At 36.2% G+C, this 17,540-nt stretch overlaps 1 protein-coding gene across 1 annotated transcript; it reads right to left on the reverse strand.

Moving 5' to 3' along the window:
* Positions 1 to 824: 824 nt before the first annotated feature.
* LOC144357836 (uncharacterized) lies at positions 825 to 17,193 on the reverse strand. Its single transcript, XM_078011863.2, has 6 exons — positions 17,102 to 17,193; positions 14,681 to 14,800; positions 14,256 to 14,266; positions 13,950 to 14,076; positions 4,599 to 4,823; positions 825 to 3,865 (listed from the first exon to the last, which is right to left on the reverse strand). The coding sequence occupies exons 1-6, from the start codon at positions 17,184 to 17,186 to the stop codon at positions 3,333 to 3,335; spliced, it is 1,101 nt and encodes a 366-aa protein (XP_077867989.2). The 5' UTR covers positions 17,187 to 17,193; the 3' UTR covers positions 825 to 3,332.
* Between the last annotated feature and the right edge of the window lie 347 nt (positions 17,194 to 17,540).

A 17,540-nucleotide genomic window follows, 5' to 3' on the forward strand; every position in this document is an offset into this window, starting at 1 on the left:
ATATTCCTGAATACGAAGTTATGTTAGAAAAGTACTGATAAATGATAACGATAAAGTACAGCTTAGATTCCATCACAGTAGTGGCCGCCACCTCATTCCCCATCAAATGCTTTTAGAAGCGACGATAGTCAAAATAACTGAAAAATATATTATCCAATTCGACGTTAGCATGTAATCCAGTTCACTGATGTACATGACATGAGTGAACAATAGCTACAAATATTTACTGCTTAAAGGGCGGCAGTCGTCGTGCCGCGTCCTGTTCGATATGGCACTCATTGCGACGTATACAACGCGTGTTAAATACATAGTTTATTTACTTGAAATTCGAACACGCGCTGCGCGACGACCACCGCGCTTTAAGGTATAGATGCAGGTTATAGTGCCACCATTACATTTTATCAAGTTGATGTCACAAATTTCTATTGTATATTACAAAACAAGCACAAAATAAACGCAGTACCTATACTTTTAAATACGCTGGTCACGTACGGAGGCCGTTAAATTGAATGTCCTTCCTAAATCGCGCTTGTAATGCTTTTGCTGAGTGATTTCTTTAACTAGTTGTGTCGATAAACTTTAATCGCGTAAGTCCTTAATCGTATGTCCTGCGAGTGCCCCTCATTGCGTATTCATTGATCACAGTCAGCATGGTTTAATAATCAGAACTAAATTACCATTGTGGACTTGAAAAATAGTAACCAGGCACCCTGAGTGATGGATTTTGATGTCGACAAATAGCTCATGAGAATAATTCTGATTGGCTAGAGATATACTCACGTGTGTTTTACTTGCATTTACACATGTTCACCTCAGAGTAGCTGTATTGTTGAGTACATTATTTTTATTTTTAATTCGTAATTCGAGTTTAAAGCGGGAGGGTCGTCACCTGCGCACGCGCTGGAATTGTGTCCCAAGCGACTATAATAACACACGCTAAAAACGACTCCCTGCTTTAAATTCAGGTGTTTTTTGTTTTCCACGATATATAATGTTTATGTATTGTTGACATATTCTCACAAAATGACTCATTTTTGACATTGAATATTCTCAATGTCTGCGTACATGTATAAAACACACAGTGCTGTACTTAGTGTCTGAAAAACTCAGTTCAGAATGTACTAAACGTCGTTGTTATAGTAACCACTATGCACACATTCTGAGCTGATAGCCTAAAGGGATAATATATATATTATGTATTGTGGTTTAAAAGCGAAGTACATCTAAGAATCACGTGATTATCTCGACCACAAATCGGCAGCCTCCGGTCTAATACATGCAATTAAATATAATAGTTTCTAGTGCCAAATTGCTCTTGTCACGTGGCAATTACTAAATACAGGTAAAATAGTAAATTTACACGTATACGATTATCCCTCGGCCATATCATCAAAAATTGTGTAAGTTATTGTATTTCGCAATATATAATTACAAAAGTTGTCGACTCGAATATGCGTATGAAATGTATCTGCTCACAGATATACGAATATGTCTGTATTCGGCTTTTTAACCTCTCCCCGACAATGCGGCGTTGCTTAATTGACTATATTTTCAACATCTGGCCTTTTCGTACACCCTCAGGGGCGCCTTCTCTTCGGAATAAAGGAAGCCGCCGAACCACGTGACTGGAACGCATCACTAGGAGATGTTGAATTTGTTCGTGTTACGAACATCGAGTTACGAACATCGAGTTACGAACATCGAGTTACGAAACATCGAGTTATATTATTGACCACGCCTCATTTTGCAAAAATCACGCCCAAATTGTAACTCGATGTCCAATTAACATTTAATAAAACTTCGTGGTATGGACAACATATATTTTTATTAAACATCCACTCTTAGTAACTCGAACTTACGTATTTCATGTTAACCGAACTTCGAGTTACTGGCTTCATAGATTCTTTGTTTTGTTTAACGTTCAAAGTTAGTAACTCGAATTTTCATTAACAGTTAACCGAACTTCGAATAACAGGAAATGTACAAAGTTAACCAAACAAATATTATATGCTGCCCGTAACTAGAAGTCCTGTTAACTGTTAATTGAACAGCGAGTTACAATTTGAGCGTGGTTTCGCAAAAGTGGGCGTGGTTTCTGAAATATGGGCCGTGGTCATTTTTGTAACTAAATGTTTTCGTAACTCGGTGTTTGTAACTCGATGTCCGTAACTCGAACAATTTAGCATCTCCATCACTGGAGTTACTACCGATAACCGCTCACTGCATGTCACTTATTGGTCCGCCAAGAGGTAGACACGTCGAATATTTCCGATTGGTAAATAGTTGCAAACAATATTATTGAATAAATCAAGTACTAGTATAAAAAGTAACCAACTCGAAAAGAGTGACAAAAGCAGCGTCTACTAGACAACACGATCACATCATCCAAACGATACGACGCGACGAGCTGTGCAGCATCCTCGTCTCATTGAAAGCAACAATGTTTTGTTTGATTTGGCCTCTTGTTTTCAAGCGATAAACATACGATGAACAAAATGTATTAGAGATCACTATTTTTCCAAATCGTGACTGCGAGGAACATTATAATTAAAATTGCATGATCGAAATCAAAAGAAGTGACAGTCTAACACTTTAAAAACCGACGTGGACACCCATGAGAATAGATGAATGAGGCCAGGAAATGATGCAGGCAAATCTCATACATATAACCCACAATCATTGATGTCTACTGTCTTTGATGTGGGTCGCAAGTTGATTCATTGCAAGTCGTAAGTGGTTTCCACAAACATTATTACCGTACCACTTACTGACACACAGGATGAAACCAATCCTTCGTGTACACGTGCCAGACAGCGTATTTGACGTCACATATTGGAGCTAATTATCACTCATGTCGTCTTATCGTTTTTTTCTACGTGGCTTTGTATAAATGTCAGACGCATGCAATAAATAACAACATTGGCAACAGGGGATGACATCGGTAATATCAATTTCACGTTTCAGCGTTCACGCTGATCATGTTCTCTCCCCGACATCCACATTTCGCCGATTGACATACGTTAAGTTCTTTTGTATTCAGCGTCTCACCAAAAGCAGAATAAGTGTTTTCCGTTCCAGCTAATAACATGCTATTCAGTGAGTAAATCAATCCAAGAGTGCACTAGCCTCGACCTGGAATCAAATAAAGACACTCGAAGAGTCTTATCGTCTGCCCATTATCGTGTTGTTGTGTTTTGTCAAAAGTGTGATGATTGGTATAAACTTTCCTTTGCAACTGCTCGAACTGTTTTATGTTGATGTTTCTTTCAAATCAATTAACACGTCTCCAAAACACTCATGTTATATTCAGAACAGATATTCGGAAATGTAGTTCAGCATCCAGTCTCCAATTCAACAATATTTGAAGTCCTGTCTTCCTCGTTTTCCGCGAACACAGACGAACATTGGGAAAAGGCAATACTTGTTATTCTAGATGTCCTTTTATTTCCAGACTCGTCATCAATATCGTCCTCCTCCTCGTATGGCGACAACGCAGCCTCACTGACAGATGGCAACCGCTGTCCAGCATCACTCGTTGACGGATGGCATCGAATGTATATTCCACTGGATGTACTCAGGCGACCTCGAGGGGATGAAGATGATGGTGGCTCTTTTCCATATTCCCCTGCTTCTTCATAGCCTGGCGGTATAGAGTTCAGACGAGTGCCCTGAATAGTCGCGAACGAGGAATCGCTGCTTTCACTGAGTAACGTCACATGACCATATTTTGGTGGCATGCCACCCTCTAGCATGGCCGGTGCGGTACTTACAGGATGGAGTCCCGATGGTCCCTCGCGAGAGCGGCTGGCCCGACGAGCGCTCTGTTCGTGAAATGGCAGATACCACGAGGGCCTATAATCAAATCCTGCAAATTAAGAAAACATAAATGCATCAATCCATATATAACAATAGGACGATTTACAAGTATAACACCTTTTTTTAAAAGGGTGGTAGTCGCCGCGATGCGTCGTGTTCAATACGAGTTTCATAGGACGTATACAACGCTGATTAGATAAGTTATAATTGTAACATATTTGTCGTTTGTTTTGTTTTTCTTTTTGTCTATCGTGTTGTGTTCTTAGACCTGTGAATACTCTTCGCAGATTTCCATTGTGTTGGACGCCACAAGTCAAGAATTGACACTGAGCTGTGCTGACCAAAGACGAACCACTTGTTGGATCATGACACTTTTTCGTAAATCCGAAACATGTGACTGCCCACGTCGTGACGTCACACAATGTGTTATATATTTTGAGTCGTTGTTCATGGGTAGAACTGTGTCTCTATCAGCTGTCGTGCAAGTGGTAAATAATAAATTAATAAACAAATTCGGCAATTGTTACTATATGGCAGCCATCTTGAATCTCCACTCAACTTATATAAAATGTTTTCGTCGGTGATTTAAGATGGCATTACATTTAACCCGTTCATTCTGTCATGTCTTTATCCCCAATTACTTATCTATCTATTACGTACGTTTATTTCTGTGCTATGTTAATTTTTTCGTTCGATAGATCGAAATATTTTTTGTGGGAAATTGTTTTCGGAATGCTGACGAATTGATTGATACAAATCCCTGATCATACGGATACACGTACCTGAGCTTCGCCGTCGACCTGTAACTCTCCTCTGTGGGGGTCCTTCCACTTGAACGAACTGTTCAGAAAGTTCCTCGAGCTCGTCATCGTCCTGGCGTCGTTTATTTCTTCGCATACTAACACATATGACAACAAAACACACGGCGTTTATAAAAATAACACCGAGTGATACGGATACAAGGATGGACTTCTCATTGTCTTTTTGTTTAGGGTTATTTATCCAACCTAGATAACGTGAAATATATAATACGAAAATTAAAGTTGCATTCACGTTTTGAATAATCTACAGAAAACTTGTCACTAAACTCTATAAACATCAAAAGGGATTTGGATGTTGTACATTTCATGAGAAATCCTGAATTTGGAAATTTCAGCTAAATTCATTGCAGTTATGTACAACAATAACAAGTATTTTATCATTTCTCATGATACCCAGTGGGAGTATTTCTGCATATAATAAAATGGAACACATGGTGTTATAATGGCGCAGACAAGATACAATTATATTACCTGCACATTGCATTCAGTTTGTATACAACACAATGGAGTACGTAGGAATACGGAGGTAACCTGAAGTCATATCTCGAAAAACAGTTTTCTAATAGGCATTATTGAGAAAAAGCATATCTCTAATAGACTGGGGGTGTTTTAACCTATGCAGGGATTGGCGTCAGTATTATGCGAGGACTTACGCATTCACTATATTACGGTCTATAGGGGAATTATATTGAAAACATTTAATGGACAAACCATAGTATCGATTTGAGTTGGATTTAGATTATTTATATGTTTCACTAGTTTGTAATAAAAGGTATAATAATAAATGCGGTTAAGATGGACAATATGAGACATGCTGTTTTTAATACATGTATGTGACCATTATTATACCGGGAAGCCTATTCGGTGAAACAATAACTGCGTTTATTTGCCTTCTAACCTATTGTGAGGCAGTGACAATAACCATTAATGGATGACCTTGTGCTATACCTATAAAGTTTATGCACTTTTATAGTATATACTTACTAAGATATATATGTACGTTGTCATATAAACAAATTAACAAACAATTGTTGTCTCACTGATAGTTTCTTCTACTGTAATATTGTGAACATAAATTCCTTCTCTCTAAATAACCCTAGCTGTCCTATTTTGTAATAATTGAAGTTTGTGGTGAAGCTTTTGAATTAGACTATAAATAATATCACAATTATCGAATGGCACAATCAAATCGTTCTTATAAAAACTAATAAGAGTGCTCTGATTTAAATTTTAAAAAATGACAGGCGTGATATCACACCAACACGATGTAAAACCAAACCAGAATATACCCGGGTTGTCGAGACTGTACGCTTGGTGAAAATTGGGCCGGGACCTGGGTCTTATATCATAAACCAACATAATTTTATATGGGTACCACAAAAAATTGTCTCTGGTGGGAATTGTTGTGAAGATATTTATACTGTATCCCCGTGGGGGGCCATGGTTTTAAATGACTGGTATATTACTGGCCGGAAATATCTGCACAACTCACTATTGTACATTGTTTAATACAATCAGGTAAATCGTTTATATACATGACAAAAACAATGGCCTAAAATGGAGCAAAACTGTTTTAGATAAATAAGATGAGAACCAATCAAGTTCTAAACGCCAACACTACATAATTTCTTCAACAAATCATAACTAAGAGTTTCAAAGACCTTTCTTAAGTCGTAACGTGAATATAGACGACTCTGTCCAATATCTTTATCGTAGATGGCAATACAGAAACAGGTCTATAATTAGAAATATTTTCCCTATCTCCATCTTTAAACAAAGGAGTAATTTTTACATGCTTCCTTTCATAAGAAATAACACCTGTTTTCAAGGAAAGATTAAATATAATGGCAAATGGTCGGACAATATATGGAACATCACATTTTAAGAATCTACTGCTTAAACCATCAAGCCTAGTAGCTTTCTAAATAGATAATTTACAAAGCTGCTTCTGAACATAATCGAAGCTTATATCAGTAAAACCACAGTGAAAACCATTCACTCTGTCATGTCAATATTTAAATGTTACAGTATCGCCATGAAATCCACGCCAACGTAGCCCCAACTGATATAAAGTAAGAGTTGAAAGCATTGACTATCAATGGGATTCAGAAACAGGAAGACCATTTATATTAAGATATATTTCACCTATCTCTTTGATTTTAGAGGGTAGTAAAGTTTTCAAAATACCGTGTGAATCATTTTCATATTTAGGAATAACCTCATCATAATACTCTCGTTTTAATTAAACAGATTATTGCATCTGTTTCGAAGCTATTTCTTCTTTCCTAATTCACTTGCACAATTAGTTTTATGTGCCTTGCTATAATGATAATCATCGGAATGTATTCGTCATTAATCCATTTCATGAGATGTAAGAAGCATGTTTATTACAATCGGCTGTAATCAATTCATTAAACAAAAACCAATCATCATTATGAGCCAAGTCATTCTGAAATGAAAATACCCTAATAGTAATACATTTAGATTTACGTTTCGGTTTGCGAATATTCCGAACACAAAATACAATAGTGATCACTTATCCCTGAGGGGAGAACACTCTCTCTCTTAGGATAATTGGTTAAAATAAGATAAAAAAAAAAGTACTAGAGTGCCCAGTAACCTAAGTCAGTTCAAGCACCATATTTTTCATTTGAAATGAATTACAGATCTGTTCTTTGGGGTTTGATTTTATTAGTAGATCAAGATTAAATCACCCATAATAATAAATTCATGGAATAATCTAACCTGTACACCTACGCTAAACTGATTCTGAATTTCACCCATATAAGGAGCATCAGAAGACGACTGTCCATGGATAAAGACGGCTATAATAGGTTTTGTGTCAACCAATTTCAAAAAAATACAAATATATTGATCCTAGGGCCTTTATAAGTAAAGTGTCTAGAGAAAGTGATACGTTATGTCTCTATAGATACTGATACCCTATGTTTTTAAATAATGTGATACGCTATGTTTCTAAAGATGCTGATACGTTATGCTTCTAGAGAAAGTGAGATGTTATGCTTCTACAGTTGCTTATACGCTATGTTTCTAAAGATGCTGATACGCCATGTTTCTAGAGACGCTGATATGCTATGTTTCTAGAGATGCTGATACGTTATGTTTCTAGAGAAAGGGATATGTTATGCTTCTAGAGTTACTGATACGCTATGTTTCTAGAGATGCTGATATGCTATGTTTCTAGAGATGCTGATACGCTATGTTTCTAGAGATGCTGATACACTATGTTTCTAGTGATGCTGATATGTTATGTTTTTAGAGATGCTGATACGCTATGTTTCTAGAGATGTTGATACGCTATATTTCTAGAGATGCTGATATGCTATATTTCAAGAGATGCTGATACGTTATGTTTCTAGAGATGCTGATATGTTATGTTTCTAGAGATGCTTATACGCTATATTTCAAGAGATGCTGATATGTTATATTTAAGCAATAATCCCCGCCGAAGGCGGGTATACCACGAGATATTGCACAATTCACGACATATATGGAGTGAATTGTGCAATATCAAGTGGTATACCCAACTTCGGCGGGGGGTTATTGCTATTATATTATACCAGTATATTGACAATTCGATAAAACTAATAAAAAAAGAGTTTACTTTCATCTACTAAAAGATCATGATTATAGCCCTGGAACATGAATATTTATAAGAATAGTATGCAGTTGTACGCTGAATGCATACAAAATTTACATGCGCAACACAGTTCAAATTGAATACAAACTAATTTTTATTCCGCATGAAAAAGAAACGTATCCACGGCGAATAGAGTAGCGTAAACACATAAATTACCATAACAAAAGATTACCTTTTTGACCTTTCACTGACTGCGTCAACGCGATTTGTAATACAGGGTCGTGTACAGTTTGGATCATTAAAACAACGGATTTTCCACGTTTTCATTCCGGTGTTTGTATAATTTGGATTGTAATTTGCCCATTGAAAATACAGTTTTGAAATAAACCGGTTTTGTGACTCATCATACTACTTGTAACTGTGGATATTTGACGTTCAGCGGTACTTGGTTCGACCGAAATTTGAGACGCGGCGGGACGCGGTGTATCATGTACGGCGACTGGCATGTACGGTGACCTGGATAACTTTGGTATAACCAAAGTTTTGTGACAGTATGACTGACAAGTTTTGTCGTTGTTCTGGGGTAAGTTTGATGGTGTAAGATCAGATTGCCGCATCGTTTTTGTGACACATACATGACATGCCTTGCCTCAACTCAGGCCCAAAGAAAGATTTTGCACGTCGTCGCTCTAATACAGTGGCTGGTGTACACTCAACACAAATCTGCAGCTTACGAAATTACCTTCATCATCTCCTGCAATTTATTTACCCATAGTGGAGAATTACAATACCATATATCGTCGTCGAATCCTGCGTTGTCCCGTGTTCTTTGAAACAGATGGCAATTACCCTGGTGCAATTTCAGTTGTTATTGGTGGCGTACACTTTTGCCTGTGACTCATACTTTTTGGCATTTTTTGTCCTTCAATCCCTCAATCTTATCTAGTACTTAAAGATCATGTTTTCTTTGTTGGAGGTTCGCAATCCATCTCAAAGTCACAACACGGAGAACACAGCGTTCTGGCGTTCGTTTAGGCACCTCACGGTGTTAAAGGACGATGGTTTAGGTTTGTGTGACGAACGACAATCACCCAACGACCGACGCTCACAACTTGGATCCCACCATTAACAAAAAGCAATATTATGGTTGTATAACTTTTCAAATGTTTTTAATTCAGTATTTTTTTCAATATTCTTCTAAAATTCAACCACTATATTTCCCTAAAAATCAATTAATACCGGTTTTATGTATTTCCATATTAAACCTGTAGTCTATTCGTGTTCCAGGGCTACTTGGTTTAGCCGTGCATTATCAGCCAATATACCATGGATTGCATATGCAAATTTTGTGTTTGGACCAATCAAATCAATGGATCAACACCATCAATATACTTGTATAATATTTCAAGAGATGCTGGCACGCAACTTTTCTAGAGATGCTGATACGCTATATTTCAAGAGATGCTGGCACACTACATTTCTAGAGATGTTGATATGCTATGTTTCTTGAGATGCTGATAAGTTGTTTCTAGAGATGCTGAAATGTTGTTTCTAGAGATGCTGATATGCTATGTTTCTAGAGATGCTGATAAGCAATGTTTCTAGGGATGCTGATACATTATGTTTCTAGAGATGCTGGCATGCTATGTTTCTAGAGATGCTAATACAGTATATTTCTAGAGATGCTGATATGCTATGTTTCCAGAGATGCTGAAATGTTGTTTCTAGAGATGCTGAAATGTTGTTTCTAGAGATGCTGAAATGTTGTTTCTAGAGAAGCTGATATGCTATGTTTCTAGAGAAGCTGATATGCTATGTTTCTAGAGATGCTGATATGCTATGTTTCTAGAGATGCTGATATGCTATGTTTCTAGAGATGATGATATGCTATGTTTCTAGAGATGATGCTATGCTATGTGTCTAGAGATGCTGATACGCTAAGTTTCTGGAGCTGCTGCAATGCTATGTTTCTAGAGATAATGATACATTATATTTCAAGAGATGATGACACTCTATGTTTCTAGAGATGCTGATACGTTATGTTTCTAAAGATGCTGATATGCTATGTTTCTTGAGATGCTGGTATGATATGTTTCTAAAGCTTCTGGCACGCTATGCTTTTAGAAATGCTGATATGTTGTTTCTAGAGATGCTGATATGTTGTTTTTTAGAGATGCTGCCACGCTATGTTTGTTGAGATGCTGATATGTTGTTTCTAGAGATGCTGATACGCTATGTTTCTAGAGCAGCTGGCACGCTATGTTTCTAGAGATGCTAATACGCTATGTTTCTAGAGCTGCTGATATGCTATGTTTCTAGAGATTCTGATACGCTATGTTTCTAGAGATGCTGATACGCAATGTTTCTAGAGATGCTGATACGCTAAGTTTCTGGAGCTGCTGGCACACTGTGTCTAGAGATGCTGATACGCTATGTTTCTAGAGATGCTGATACGCTATGTTTCTAGAGATGCTGATACACTATGTTTCTAGAGCTACTGATATGCTATGTTTCTAGAGATGCAGATACGCTAAGTTTCTGGAGCTGCTGGCACACTGTGTTTCTAGAAATGCTGATAGACTATGTTTCTTGAGATGCTGATATGGTGTTTTTAGAGATGCTAATACGCTATATTTATAGAGCTACTGATACGTTATGCTTCTAGAGATTTTGATATGCTATATTTCAAGAGATGCTGATTAGCTATATTTCAAGAGATACTAATACGCTAAGTTTCTGGAGCTGCTTGCACGCTATGTTTCTAGAGATGCTGATATGCTATGTTTTTTCAGATGCTGATATGCTATGTTTCTAGAGCTGCTGGCATGCTATGTTTCTAGAGATGTTGACACGCTATGGTTCTAGAGATGCTGATACGCCATGTTCCTAGAGCTACTGATACATCATGTTTCTGGAGTTGCTGATATGCTATGTTTCTAGAGCTGCTGGCATGCTATGTTTCTGGGGATGGTGACATGCTATATTTCAAGAGATGCTGATACGCTATGTTTGTGGAGCTGCTGGCACACTATGTTTCTAGAGATGCTGATACGCTATATTTCAAGAGATGCTGATATGCTATGTTTCTGGAGATGCTGATACGCTATGTTTTTTAAGATGCTGATACATTATGTTTCTGGAGATGGTGATATGCTATGTTTATAGAGATGTTGATATGCTATATTTCAAGAGATGCTGATACGCCATGTTTCTAGAGATGCTGATACGCTATGTTTCTAGAGATGCTGATACACTATGTTTCAAGAGTTGCTGATACGCTATGTTTCTAGAGATGCTGATATGCTATATGTCAAGATGTGTTGATACACTATGTTTTTTAAGATGCTGATACATGTCACACACAAGATAATATTACCGTAATTGGTATAGTACAGGTGTGATGGTTCAAATACCAAAATGGCAACAGTAACAAAAGACTTCCCTGGCGGCGATGATAAAATACGAACACGGAACCAACAGATGAGGTTTCAACTGGTACTGGTATTATTATACTCTGCAAACATCAAGTACAATAACACAGTAAAACTCCACTACTCCAATAACTAGATACTTAAACTCCAATACAATTCAACGAGATCTCCGATCTGATCTCAGTGCTGAACAACTCCCCTATATATACCCACACTGTCTATAAATAGACCATTACATCAGCATACATAATGCGTCTGGAATTTACTTCAAATTTCTAGAATGTTCCATTACCTTCTATTGCCTCCTACAGTGTTCTATTACCTATTCAACCATTTCCTAAAAAATATAGAATATCCCACCCAGACACAGTACGGTTCTAGAACATTCTCAGAGACACGGAAGTGGTAAATAAGTCGTATGCGACAATACACTATGTTTCTAGAGATGCTGATATGCTATATTTCAAGAGATGCTGATACGCTATATTTCTAGAGTTGATGATATGCTATGTTTCTAGAGATGATGATACACTATGTTTCTAGAGTTGCTGATACGCTATGTTTCTAGAGATGCTGATATGCTATGTTTCTAGAGATGCTGATATGCTATTTTTCAAGAGATGATGATACACTACGTTTCTGGAGATGCTGGTATGCTATGTTTCAAGAGATGCTGATACACTATGTTTCTGGAGATGCTGATACGCTATGTTTCTAGAGATGCTGATACGCTATGTTTCAAGAGTTGCTGATATGCTATATTTCAAGAGATGCTGACACACTATGTTTTTGGAGATGCTGATACGCTATGTTTCTAGAGATGCTGATATGCTATGTTTCTAGAGTTGCTGATACGCTATGTTTCAAGAGTTGCTGATACGCTATGTTTCTAGAGATGCAGATACACTATGTTTCTAGAGTTGATGGTATGCTATGTTTCACGATGCGGCAATACTTCATGTTTATAGAAGGAATGCTATAAAATTTACAGAGATGGAGATAATTTAGCAATTGATACGTTATGCTTCTAGAGATTTTGATATGCTATATTTCAAGAGATGCTGATACGCTATATTTCAAGAGATGCTGATACGCTAAGTTTCTGGAGCTGCTGGCACGTTATGTTTCTAGAAATGCTGATACACTATGTTTCAAGAGCAACTGATACGCTATGTTTGTAGAGATGCTGATATGCTATGTTTCTTCAGATGCTGATATGCTATGTTTCTAGAGCTGCTGGCATGCTATGTTTCTAGAGATGTTGACACACTATGTTTCTAGAGATGCTGATCTGTTATGTTTCTGGAGTTGCTGATACGCTATGTTTCTAGAGATGCTGATATGCTATGTGTCTAGAGATGCTGATATGCTATATTTCAAGATGTGTTGATACACTATATGTTTTTTAAGATGCTGATATGCTATGCTTTTAGAGATGCTGATACGCTATGTTTCTAGAGATGCTGATACGCTATGTTTCAAGAGTTGCTGATACGCTATGTTTCTAGAGATGCAGATACGCTATGTTTCTAGATTTGCTGGTACGCTATGTACTACATTTATATATCGTGTCAGTTTGGCTTATGAAGACAATTGTGAGCAAATTAGCTGCCTCTAATAATGCATCTCAAGATTCTATTACGTCATGTTTTAGAGATATTATGTTTCTAGGGACGTTAATTTTTCATGTTTATAATTAGAATTAGAACATTATGTTTATAAAGCGGATGATGAGCTATGTTTCCAAGGGCGACTATACGTAATAATTCCTAGGTCGATGACACGATATGTTTTTTAGCACACGGATTCGGTATGTTTCGTAAGACGTGATGAGAAGCTTCACAAAACAATGATCATGCTATATGAAATCCGTCCATGTTTTACTAATTAGCTAGTCAGAATACCGCACTGGAATAACCAAATGTATTGCAAAGCTGTTTGGTATTGCAGTAAGAAATAACCTTTTAAGATGTTGTTTAAATAGAATAATGGATTTCGATGACTGGATTGTGGTAACTTATGTTAATAGCGAGAAGAAACAGTTACGAACGTTGTGATTATAGGTTACATGTGTTGAAAAGAATACTTAATAAAATATAGCAGAATTGGTCAAAGGTCGGGTTATTTAGTTACGCGCTAAAAGCAATAATGTGTAATGTGTGAGTAGACTAATTTAAGTAAGTAAGTAATTTTGGCCTGTGTGGGAAATTACATTATTAGGAATACTATGATTGTGAAAATGCAATAATCTATATAAACAAAGAATAAAATGTTACTGACTCTTGCTGTCCATATGTTGGCATTTATAACCATAATAAGGTCGGATACAGAAACATTCACCAGTCTCGCTGAGACAAACTCCCTCATGCTGACAACCGCCGTCTTTGCAGTCATATTCTCGCTCTTTCTCATCACTACCAAATACTGAAATATAGAACACACAAAATTCATTGCATTAAAACCAATTAACACTTCACTTGACGTTTTTAGAACATTTCTGTGACGTTACAATCTTAAAGACCAGCATTCTTGTTGCCATGCGACACAAGATTGTGTGTCAAAATCTCTCAAAACAGAATCCATTACATTATGCTCAACTAAATGATGATCAATATTTCCCCAAAATCTTCTCATTACATCAATTCGGGTTTTTAACCGGAATATCAAGGTATGTTTAATGTGTATACAGCTTTGACAAATATCATTCAAATTGACCATGTGTCAAGAAACATGCTGGTTCTCAAATGTATAGCTATTTCACACAGATTTGTTGAAATGATTTTTTAGTACGATGCAAATATGTGTGATTACAAGATTTCAAACTTGTCACCAATTGTTATTCATGTACTAAAATTGTTGTCATTTTACGAAACCTTGTCATACTCAAATTATTCGATACGTAAATTTAGTTCACATACGCATGTTACTGGCACAATGCCGTGTTTTTTTGCCTGTGAGTTCTTCATACTGTAACAAGATGAACAACGTTTGATGTCATCAAAATGTCTTACCTTTATCACACGTGTCTCCATAATAATCACCAAAGCAAATGCATTTGCTGGTCGTGTGGTTGCATATACCATTATTCAAGCATAGTCCGCAAGAAGATGTCACAGTACTCGAGTTAGTGGCTAAATTGAATATTTACAATACATATGTTAGTTGCAATGAATTTACTGATAGGAACATTAAATATTGACTTATATAGTTATTTGCAATGTTCTTATAAATGTTTAGATACGACTCAACATATAATCGGCATCATCTCAAATATTGTGGAAAACCCCACGAAACATTTTATATTTGTATTAAAATGTTATATTGGAAACAATAGTTATCAGCGTTTTGACAAATATCGAGAGAACATCAGTGAAAACGCGCGTTAGTATACCAAACTTTTTGTGATAGCATGTTTATCTATTGCATAAACGGTAATATTAAATTGATATATTATTTCAGCTTATACACTGCCTTTATGTCATGTAGAGGGGGAATTCAGATTGGATTACAAAACCGTGTGAGCTAATAATATATAGACGATATATTTCAAATGTAGTGACAATAAATTTAAAAAGTGTGAGATTTCAAATCAAAACTATTTGTAGAAAGTTTTAATATAGAATGTTCGGAATATATGAACTTTGTCTAGGAGCAGTCAGTTACATCACATGAAATAACCTCATCATTAGCATACAATACTATATTTGGTTAGTTTATTTTTGCTATTCTTATATAGGTAAGCCCTTCGTTGCTTTATTCGTTAAATTAGATTTTTTCACACGATTTGCATCATTTGCAAGGTTATACATAAAAATTACAAGTATAATTTGGTTTTTAAATAAATAATCTTCTATCTAATAAAATGTTACGCATTGCTACAATCTCAGATTGGTATTCTTGTGTTTATATAAAAGAGAAATTAACATGATGACACGACTTTGAATGGCTCGATCATACACATGCCGCTATAGCATAACGTTAAACGTAGTAAGTGTGAAATAGGCACAGTAAAATGTAATGAAAAAAAAACACATTTTTTTTCTTTAATTTATTATATAATGACAAGAAAACGTATTGTACAATGAAGGCAATACATCCCTGTGTACTGTTAACCTAGCTGGGAAACCCATTTCATTTGACATTATAAATCAATCGAGTTTTCCGTCTTCCGGAAATAGATGAGACGATATAAGAGTTACGGTAAGTGACGCAATTATTGATTAGAGTAACTCCGACATAGGAACACTATTCCGGTTTTCAGTTATTCTGATGTTTATCTAAAGGCATAGAGAGGTCGAACAACAATTACGCTATCATTTTATTATCAGCAAACCTGATTATTCTAATATAATTTTGTTATGAATATCGCGCGTGCGTTTATGACGCTCTTGCTTGCCCGGGGTTGGAAAAAATTTATGTTTTTTTTAAATATTTTATTATTTTCATATTGGAGAGTAACTGTAAACAGGCATCATGTTGCTAGTCAAATGTATGTATGTATGTATGTACTGGAACCTTGATATTTATATTGACGTATATATATTGCAAGTAGATTTTAATTGCAATCTTATTTAATTGAAATATATATTGAAATACATCAATTTAGTGTATTGCTATCCAACAAACATATTCAATTTCACATACTTTTCAACTTCCATATACGGCAGGCAAAAAGAATGTATAAGTCTTTAACGTACCTCAGAAATATGCATCGTGTACAGTAATCACGGGCTATGCTATCGGTAATGACGTACAACAACATATTTATACGCGGGTCTACAGTCAATTCATGTCTCAATATTATGCGATAGACAATTTATTAAACACTTGCTCAGCTGTGCGAAATATTGACATATTAACTACGTCACTTATTATGCTTTAATTGATGGCATCATACAAGTTATATTCATTCTCCTGTGTATTATTTATCACTGTATATTTCGACGATAAATTGATGACTTCGTTTCAAAGACATCATTATGATTAATTACGCGTATATGTGTTTGTTGAATGATATGACGCATGTGTTATTATTAAAGAAGTACAGTCGGCGATGATTTAGATAAATATCCACTACGGTCTACATGGAGTTATGCTTCTTGTGTGTTATATGAGAAAAATAATATATTCGTATTACTTGCTTCCATATACCGTTCTAAAAATAATGCATGTTTTTATAGTTTCAGCTGGACTCATCTACTTATACATAACATATCCCTATTCATAATGACAGTTTCGTATATGGATTAATATTTACAATCGTTTCGGAACATTTAATGTGAAAATGAAAGATATGTCTCTTGGGTGTTGGTGCAAATTCCGCTTTCGGCGATAGATCAATTTTCTAGAACAAGGAAATGTGAGTCACAATTAAAAATGAAGAAGCCATCACAAACTAAGTCAAGCATGTTCACTCATTGGTGGTGACATACCTAATACAGCTGAATATTCAAGACCCACGCTTAGTAAGTATATTATTAGAAATCTTGAGATAGAGAAGCCATATATCCATCCCATAATAGTGCCCATCATTAAGTCACGTTCTGAGGTTGACAACAGGTACCTGCGTAATGAGGAGGAGATAGTGATATAATTAGAGACAAGATCAAACTAGAATATTTGCATTATTGAACGTCTTTCTAAATCCTTTGACCTATAAACCCTACTCTAGTGTTCTTGCTGTGAATGTTTTCCAGATCAAAAACATGCAGCCTTGGTATTCCATGCGAAAGCAACTGTTCATGTATGCCCACATACACGTACTCTGTGTATTGTTGTTTAGTTTCGACTGAGTTGGGTTCATTTGGGATAGGTTGGCTTTGGTGGGCCTGAGAAGGGTTTATTTTGGTTGGATAGAGTTTAGTGAGACTG

This window comes from Saccoglossus kowalevskii, chromosome 3 (assembly GCF_978046115.1).
Source record: "Saccoglossus kowalevskii chromosome 3, keSacKowa6.1, whole genome shotgun sequence".
NCBI classification, from domain to species: Eukaryota; Metazoa; Hemichordata; class Enteropneusta; family Harrimaniidae; genus Saccoglossus; species Saccoglossus kowalevskii.